The 9,505-nt window shown below is 40.4% G+C and overlaps 5 protein-coding genes across 5 annotated transcripts; all 5 read right to left on the reverse strand.

Annotated features, from left to right (window-relative positions):
• Window positions 1-1,016: 1,016 nt before the first annotated feature.
• TM35_000641230 (uncharacterized protein) lies at window positions 1,017-1,994 on the reverse strand (the record flags this gene model as incomplete). Its single annotated transcript, XM_029031064.1, has 1 exon — window positions 1,017-1,994. The coding sequence occupies one exon, from the start codon at window positions 1,992-1,994 to the stop codon at window positions 1,017-1,019; it is 978 nt and encodes a 325-aa protein (XP_028877657.1).
• A 1,433-nt stretch (window positions 1,995-3,427) lies between these two features.
• Window positions 3,428-4,390, reverse strand: TM35_000641240 (uncharacterized protein; the record flags this gene model as incomplete). The annotated part of the gene is made up of 1 exon (XM_029031065.1): window positions 3,428-4,390. The coding sequence occupies one exon, from the start codon at window positions 4,388-4,390 to the stop codon at window positions 3,428-3,430; it is 963 nt and encodes a 320-aa protein (XP_028877658.1).
• An 805-nt stretch (window positions 4,391-5,195) lies between these two features.
• On the reverse strand, window positions 5,196-6,083 carry TM35_000641250 (uncharacterized protein; the record flags this gene model as incomplete). The annotated part of the gene is made up of 1 exon (XM_029031066.1): window positions 5,196-6,083. One exon carries the CDS (start codon window positions 6,081-6,083, stop codon window positions 5,196-5,198), a length of 888 nt encoding a protein of 295 aa, XP_028877659.1.
• A 677-nt stretch (window positions 6,084-6,760) lies between these two features.
• TM35_000641260 (uncharacterized protein) lies at window positions 6,761-7,756 on the reverse strand (the record flags this gene model as incomplete). Its single annotated transcript, XM_029031067.1, has 1 exon — window positions 6,761-7,756. One exon carries the CDS (start codon window positions 7,754-7,756, stop codon window positions 6,761-6,763), a length of 996 nt encoding a protein of 331 aa, XP_028877660.1.
• A 1,347-nt stretch (window positions 7,757-9,103) lies between these two features.
• On the reverse strand, window positions 9,104-9,505 carry TM35_000641270 (uncharacterized protein; the record flags this gene model as incomplete). Its single annotated transcript, XM_029031068.1, has 1 exon — window positions 9,104-9,505. A coding segment is annotated over one exon (402 nt), but the record flags the coding sequence as incomplete, so codon positions are not given.

The following is a 9,505-nucleotide window of genomic DNA, read 5'->3' on the forward strand; positions in this document are numbered from 1 at the left end:
ATAGTGGTAAAAGACCACAAATACAACCAAAGAGAAACCACCCATTGGCTATAGTTTTACTCGCAGTGTTCCTTTATGCCATCAGCCCAATGCTTCAGCTTGCATTTAGGCTTGCAGCCCAACAAAATGGAATGGGAGCGTCTCCAGTAAACATCACAAGGTCTCCGGATATCACAATACCACCTTCAGGATGTCAGTTCATCCTCAATCGTCTTGGATGCATCTACATGTGTAAAGGAAGAATAATAACGATGAAACACTAACGAAAAAAGAACACAGGAAAGGGAAAATGAATAGGAGAGATTACAACAGTGCAGCAGAGCAATAATACAAAATGTAACAACAACAAGAGAAAATAGTCCCACACAAAAAACCATGTTTACAGTACCAATCATCAGTACGACTCCACAGAAAAAAGAGAATGCACATAACCCACTGTACTGCAGAGGACCCCCAACCTGAAATCAAAGAAGCAAAACAATCAAAAAAACAGAATCAGCTGCCACAGCACATACAGTACTACAAAAGTACATCCTTCCATAGTCACGTATAGGAAATTATTAATATATATATATTTATATGTATATGTATATTTATTAATTTGCTTTTACTTTTCCTCTCTGGACAAAACAATCCAAACAAACGCAACTCAAACAAAAAGAAATTAACAGATAGCCCATGTTCTACAGTAAACGGCCAAATACAACTACTATCAATGTAAAACGTTGTACACTTAATTATGAATATATGTAAAAAAAAGTATCTCTTATAAGTATTTTTTCTCTCACTACACAAGACAAGCTGTCATTTGTAGAAAGAAAAGCACACAGTAGCCCAAAAAAAAAAACACACACACACAATGGAGTAACATATATAGGGTAATCACACAAAAAACAATAAAATAAAGCAAAACAAATTACCAACAGGTAAAAGATTAGTTAGATTGTAGGGATGTATGCAAAAAAAAAAAGAAAACAAAGGATAACCTGACTCACACCACATCACCATCACAATAATCAGCACACAAGAATACAGGCCATTGTAACCACAATCAGTAGTGGCACACGCACCCACACAGAACTGATGATACTGCTGCTGCTGTCTGCATCACCCTTCTTGTTGTTTGTGAGTTCAGGAGGAAGTGTTGTTGTTGTTGTGGTGGTGGTAGTAGTATCTGTAATTCTCACATTTCCTCCTTGGTTACTTGATGAACCATTTTCTGCAGATGAAGTGCCATTCCCAACTATTGTGGCTTCAGAACTACCGGAACTCACTGTCTCTGAACTGCTGGTGGAAGAAGAAGAAGGTTGTGTTCCCTCAGCACTTCCCTGGTTATCTGCTGCAGTGGATGCATGGTTGTCGCTGTTTCCAGGTTGAGGATCACTAGCAGGAGCAGAAGCAGCAGATGGAGGAGATGCAGTAGAATGATCAGAAGAAGAAGAAGAAGAAGAAGAGGTATCATCAGTACCAGAACCAGAACCAATCCCAGGAGCAGATTCACTTAATGTAACGTGAGCACCAGTCGCAGCAGCAGCAAGATGACCATCTTTATTAGAAGGGGCATCAATGAGAGCACCATGTCCAGCCTCTTCAGTAGTAGTTATTACTGGATTAGTTGGAGTGAGTTCCTCTGGTGTAGTTGTACAAGGATGATCAGGAGAAGTCGGAGTGCAAGTGGTACCAGGCGCAGATTGCTGATGAGGAAGGGTAGGAGGTGAAGGAGGTTGTTGGGGTTGAACACCAGAAATGATACCAGCTCCATGAACCCCAGTTTCAGAGAGAGAATCAGAAGAAGAACCATGACCACCAGAACCAGGATCACCAGTAGTTATCTGTTGTGGTTGAGTTGCATCCGGTACTTTTGCTGATGCTGGGGAACAAGGCTGACCATCGGTTGAAACGGAAGAATTAGGAGGGCAGGGCTTCTCAGCAGAAGTAGTAAGACAACTACCGCCATCATCACTAACTGCAGGACAAAGACTAGCAGGATCCATAGGACCGGCAGGAGGGCGGTCAGTCTGTTGCACTTCAGTATGAAGAACTTTGGTTTCAGGTGCAGTATCAGGAACAACACGATCACCACCTCCACCCTCTCAGCTGCCACACATAAAGAGGTAGCACTCAGAAGCAAAGCTAGGATATAGAACAGATGGCGCAGCATCATGACAAAAGATGTTCTTCTTGTTGTTCTCGTCACTTGAGTTCACAGATCTATGTAGGGAGTGTGGAAAAGAGAAGGAAGAGAAAACAAAAGCACCAGTACATCATTATTACTCCACTCACTCAGACACACACACATAGAGTCAATCATGAATATAACGGAGGTGGATACAGATTAGGGAAAATACCCATTATTCAAACAATATGAAGAATCATCCAACCCCAAATAAAAAAACGATTATAAACAAATTCAATATCATTTGGTAACATTGCAGAGATAGCCACACACAGAGAAACAGTAATAATAACGGATAATGCATAAATCTCCCTGTGTTGGCTTCGTCACGTCCCCATTATAATTAGTATCCCCACAGTAACAAACAAATTATATTTTATCCCGCTCATAAATAATGTGAAAGCAAATAAAAAAAAGAAAAGAGATATCGTTTACCAGAACCACACAATTGCAGAGTGAGACACACCACGAGGTGCACAGCAATGCTCTGCTTCCAAGTATAAAAATGAAAAGAGATTAAGAGTATTTCCACACAAATTAATGCACCTCATTCCAGCGGGTGTCATCGGGATTAATTTTCTCAGCGCTCAGTGAACAAAAACACAGTAGCAAAGAAAATATTATGAACAGTAAACAAGTGATTACCAACACTCTCTGGAAGGGTCCCCACCACAGTACCCAGCACACAGAGAGAGAGAGAGAGCAACAGCAGTGGCAGTTTCTTTGTATTTATTACACAAATATCAGCAGCATCAAGAGAGCACCGTCTATTTTCTTTCTTTTCCTTTTTAGCAGCCACCCCGGCCTGTTCGGCGGATTTACAACACTTGACAGCATCATCATAGATCTTTCGTAATTCGATTATTATTTCCAATTTTTTCTCTTCGATTTAGCCCCTCTGCCTGCTTTTCAGATTTAACAATTGCATGAATAATATCAACATAGGGGAGATCATGGTATAGATTGTTTAGGGAAAAGTCAAATATGTAAACAGCGGTTATTCCGTTTCTTTACACATAATTCTGTGAAGGTTAAGAAGTTGAAAAACTAATCAAATATCCACCCACTCAACATTGCCTTAAGCGCAAAGTGATGCTTCTCAATCTCTTTGATCGAATCATAAAATTCATGCTTATACTTATTACGAGTGGTAGCTTCCTCTTCTTCCAATGCTGCCATTTTGGCAATTCTTTCCTGGATCCAATTTACCAAGTTTGCATATAATGACGTCATCTTTTCCAACCAATTTTGTCACTCTTCCCCTAGTATGTCACGTTCAAGAACATTGAATTCTTTAACCTTCCTCTCGAGTTCACTTATTCGTCCACGCAAGTATCTATTTTCTCGATCTTTTTCTTTATTTTCTTGACTCTTTTGGTGCAGTTCATTCTTCAACGCAGCGATCTGTTGATCCTTCTCGTCCAGTTGATCATTTAAATCAGCAATCATTTGACTTTTCTGGTCCAACGCATCATTCAACGCACTACTCTCCCACTGACTTACAATAGCGTACACTGGTGAAGAGAGGTTCACATATTGACATATTTTAACCTGTAATTCTTCCGCGTATTGTTCACCCTTGGGTTTGAAATGATTCCACTTGGCTAGTGCGGAGTCGTACACCTGTTTGGCCTTATCCCAGGCTGCACGATTATCGTTCTGCTCCCATTCATCCAACGCTTCAACAGCTGCATGCCAAGCCCTGGAAAGGGTTTTACCATTGGATTCTCTGTATATAAGCTTACAAAACATATCTTGTGCCCTTTCGAGATCATCTGCAATCTTGACATAACCTTCTGCCTTAAGATGATAATACACAAATAGAGCTATGTTATCCAACTTATCCCATTTTATCCAATATAGAGGGTAATGGGTGTCAATAAACTCCATTGTGCGAGCCAACTCCGCACGATGCTGGGCTATTTGTGCTTCCTTGGAGTCAGATCCGCGCCTGTATTTCATGCAGTCTGCATAGCACGAATTTCTTGTAAACGCAGCACCACATCTTTGTTCAATCTTTTCAAGAAGAACTACTTCTGCATTCCACACCTCCGCCCAAGCGAAATAATACTCTTTGGTGCCCTTCTGTGTTTCTTGTGCTAAGGCCTGTTTCTCATTCCTTTTCTTCAGAGCAGTTTCCTCGGCCCATTCGGCGTCTTTAAAACACTCGACGGCAGCATTATGTTTGGCTTGCAATTCAGAATCCGTGCTCATGGTTGAATTTTATAATAATGTAAATATCTACATGTGGAAGAGAGTGGGACACAAAATTTTGGAACAGTCAACAATGTGGATTAAAGGTGATTCAGTTACAGCAATTATGAGGAAAACCACAAACAAACAAGACCAGTAGAGTCAACAAATCATCAATCTTTAAACAACACAACACAAAACACAAAAGAAAAATCATCATTGCTTTCTCCTTATTATTATTATTATTATTATTATTATTACTGTTAACAGTACGTATATATATAAGAATAATATGGAATGGTAATAGTGAAAGTAATGACTATTCGTGATAGTACTTAAACCACTACAACAAAAACAATATCATTAACATTAAGAAACAAAAAGAAGAGAAATCCCAACAGGTGGAAGATTAGTTAGACTGTAGTGTGGATGTATGCAAAAAAAGAAGAAAAAGGAAACAAAGGATGACCTGAGTCACACCACCATTAGCACAATCAGCCCACAAGAATACAGGCCAGTGTAACCACAATCAGTAGTGGTACACGCACCCACACAGAACTGCTGATACTGCTGCTGCTGTCTGCATCACCCTTNAAAAGTATGCCGTCAATGAGCAGAACAGCCCAGTTTACTCCACTCACACAACGGGAAAAGCAAGTAATGGAATTAAAACAACCAACATACAAAAGCAAAAGAAAAGAAATTCCAATTAAAAGAGAAAGCTAGTAAACAGATTATTAATTTATTCACCCATGGGGGCTATACGCAATTATGATTATGTGAGTTTAACCATTATTATTATTTGTCCTCAGATGAGTCCCACTGTTCAGTACACGGTAGCGGAGAACAACACAACCACAATCAGAAGCGGTGCTGCAGTACGCATCCACAGAGGACTCACACTGCTGTCAGCATTAGCCTTGTTCTGCATGGTGGAAGTGATGTTGGTGTTGATATCTGCGTTGGGTACAGGAGATGGAGTGGGGGTTGGTGCTTCTGTGGTGGTGTTCTCGGAGATCGGCAGAGTAGTGGAAGTGGTTTCTTGTGAGTCTGGTGCGGCAGATGCATCACCATTTGCAGGAGATTGCTGGGTAGCATTAGAGGTGGCAGGTGTACTGGTATCAGCTGTGTTTGCGGCAGTCGCACTGGTACCTGCACTCTCGTTAGTGGATGCTGTCGAAGTTGTGCTGCTCTCTGAAGTAGATTCAGTAGTTTGGCTTTGCGTGCTGGTAACTGTTGGTGTTACTCGATTCTGTTCTTCTACATTAGCATGACCATCATCTTGTGCGTCAGAACCCACAGGTATACTGGACGTTGCTGGTGATAGACGGCTTATATCAGAGTGTTGATGTGAACTTTGACCATTAGCTTGCACGTGAGTCTGTAATGAGCTAACCTCTTCACTCCTTGCTTCTTCACCACTTGCACCTCTCCTTGTGTCTTCGTGTTCTTTAGGGGCACTTGAACTTTCTCCAGGCTGTTTCCTCAGCGAACAACTTATTCCATCAACTGTCGCCAACTTGTCGGTCTCACACTTTTTTGTATTGCTTGTACTTATAAGAAAATCCTTCCAATCGAGCGAATAATCAGATTTACTGGTATACACAAAAGCAGAAGAAGAACCAGCAGCAGCAGAAGCCGTCATGGTATACCCGCAGGCGCAGCACAGCACAACGGCCAACACACACATCACACGGCCCATCATCATCATCATGAGAGAGACAAAAGTTTGGTTTGCGTAAAAACACTGATCTAGAAAGAAAGACAATAAAAAAGCAAAAAAAGAAAATAAATGAAGTATAAAACATGTTAGGACACGCAAATCGATTACCACAAAAGAAACTCACATCGAAAAAATAAAAAACCTACTAGTTAAGTTATGAAATACAGCGCAATAACCTCAGTAAGAGTAAAAACAAACAAAAAAGCCCACAATCACAAATATCTCAAAAAAGGTTGAACCACCCAGCAAAATCATCAAGCAAACAAACACATATTTATCATTAGCCCAAATTATCCAAGTAAACACAGAAATACACACCAACTATGGGTGTAGGTCTATATGTGTACATATAGATGCAATTATAAACATAAATTCATCTGTTATTATTATTTCTTTTCCTTTTTTCTCCCACTGCAAAAAACAGTTCATCATTATCACAGTGCAAGCCCAAGCACGCACACAATGGAGTAGCAATAATAATTATTATAGGATAAACGTAGAGAGCAAAAACACACAAAACACAAAAAACATTAATATTAAGAAACAAAAAAAAAGAAGAAAATCCCAACAGGTGGAAGATGAGTTAGACTGTAGTGTGGATGCATGCAAAAAAAGAAAAAAAAATAAAGGATGACTTGAGTCACACCACAGCACCACCACCATTACAATCAGCACACAAGAATACAGGCCAGTGTAACCACAATCAGTAGTGGTACACGCACCCACACAGAACTGCTGATACTGCTGCTGCTGTCTGCATCACCCTTCTTGTTGTTTGTGAGTTCAGGAGGAAGTGTTGTGGTTGTTGTTGTGGTGGTGGTGGTTGTATCTGTATTACTTGCCACACCTTCTTGGTTGGTTGTGGACTCACTCCCTGAAGATGTATTATCAGTCTCATTTGATGCAGTAGTTGAACCACCGTCACTTGCTGTGGCTGAACTGCTGGAAGAAGGTGTAGTTGGTGATGGTCCAGTTTCACTTGCTTCATTGTTTGTATGTTGAGGATTTGCAGAAGGAGCATCACTGTTCCCTGCAGTAGAAGGAGCAGGTGCAGCAGGAATAGGAGCTTCAGAATGAGAAGTACGACCAGCAGCAACACCACCAGTACCCGCAGCAGAACCAGCATCAGCTTTATTACCGGGACCACTATTACTATGACCATCAGCACCAGGTATACTATTTTCATCAAGACGGTCGTGCGGATTTTCATCACCATTTTTAACAGGACTCTTACCAGACTGTTCAGGAGCAGGGATTATTTCTGTTTGTGTACAGGCACCACCAGAATCATCACGGCAATTCTCTTGAGTGTCAGCATCATTGTTAGGGCAACTCTTCTTGTCAGAAGATGTCACACAATCATCAGTAGGAGCAGCTTCATGTTCACTATCGCTAGCAGTACACAAAGGATCAGTCATATCTGAAGTACAATCTTTACCGCCGGCACGTGGAGAAGGAGTAGAAACAGCAGCAGGAAGTGTTCCAGGAGGTTGAACAGCAGGTGCAGGACCACCAGGAGGACAATCAGGCTTAGAAGAACCCGAAGGGCAACGAGATTCAGTAGCAGCTTCAGGAAGTCCAGCAGCCCCGCTAGCGGACGTGCAGAGAGAGGCAACGTTCAGCAAGAAAGCAAAAAAACACAACAAACGTCGCAGCACCCTCATCACGAAAAAATTTAATTCTCGTTTGTTTTCTTAGGTATATAAACTGTTAAAGATCAAAAAATAAAAAAAAGCAAAAATAAAATAAATTAGAAACAGACACACAGGAAAGGATGCAACAAACAAGCAACAATCACTCACAAGAAGAACACCAACACAAAGTATAAAAAAGCAATGAAACAGGCGGCTCACACAGAAAAGCCCAAGCAAAAATAAATTATAAACAGTTTACGAGCACAGACAACAAACCCACCAACTGCACATAAACAGCATTCAGACCGTGATGTGCATTTGTACATAAGCAATTAACAATAAATATGTATCAGTTACTCTTTTTTCTTCAGAAAGCAAATCAGTACAAGGTAAACAATAGCAACCAAAGAAACAGATATTAACCATTATCCCAATTTATCCAATAAACACAGAGAAATATACACCAACTATGGGTGTAAGTCTATATGTGTATACAAGCAATTATAAATCCATCTGTTATTATTATTTCCTTCTTCCCTCTTAGTAAAAAAAGGAGTTCATCATTATTATCACAGTGCAAGCCCAGGTGCACACACACAGAGAGAGTCTCCAAGAACACACACACACACACACACACAATGGAGTAGCAATAATAATTATTATAGGATAAACATAGAGAGAGCAAAAACACACAAAACACATTAACATTATAAAAAAGAATATCCCCAACAGGTGGAAGATTAGTTAGACTGTAGGGATGTATGCAAAAAAAAAGAAAAAGAAAACAAAGAATGACCTGAGTCACACCACCATTACAATCAGCACACAAGAATACAGGCCAGTGTAACCACAATCAGTAGTGGTACACGCACCCACACAGAACTGCTGATACTGCTGCTNTCATCAAAGACTCCCGCAGTACAGCATAGAATGTCCCAACAAATCATAAGCAAACAAAGAATCATTAACCATTAGCCCAATTTACCCAGTAAACATAGAAATATACACCAACTATGGGTGTAAGTCTATATGTGTATGTATATATACGCAATTATAAATATAAATTCATCTGTTATTATTATTTTCTTTTCTTCTTACTATAAAAAAAGCAGTTCATCATTATCATTATAGTGCAAGCCCAAGCACACACAGCGAGAGTCTCCAAGAACACACGCACACACACACAATGGAGTAGCAATAATAATAATTATAGCATAAACACAGAGAGCAACAAACACACAAAACACATTAACATTAAGAAACACAAAAAGAAAGAAACTCCCAACAGGTGGAAGATTAGTTAGACTGTAGTGTGGATACATCCAAAAAAGAAAACAAAGGATGACCTGAGTAATACCACCACCACCACCACTACAATCAGCACACAAGAATACAGGCCAGTGTAACCACAATCAGTAGTGGCACACGCACCCACACAGAACTGCTGATACTGCTGCTGCTGTCTGCATCACCCTTCTTGTTGTTTGTGAGTTCAGGAGGAAGTGTTGTTGTTGTGGTGGTGGTGGTGGTTGATTCCTCCTCATTATTGGGTGTATTGTCAGAATTTGTGTTCGCTGAGGTAATGTTATCGGTTGTACCGTTCTGTAATGGAATGTCAGAAGGAGAGTCAGTGCCTGTACTTGTCTGAGTTTGTGTAGTACTATTGTCTGCACCGTTGTTACCATGAGTATCATCACCTTGGTGTGAACTGTGCGTACGTTCTGTCACTTGTATCTGTTCTGCGTTATTGGGATTTTGTGAATTACCGTTATTACCTGT

The sequence above is a fragment of the Trypanosoma theileri genome (genome assembly GCF_002087225.1).
Source record: "Trypanosoma theileri isolate Edinburgh chromosome Unknown TM35_Tth_64_V1, whole genome shotgun sequence".
NCBI lineage: Eukaryota > Euglenozoa > Kinetoplastea > Trypanosomatida > Trypanosomatidae > Trypanosoma > Trypanosoma theileri.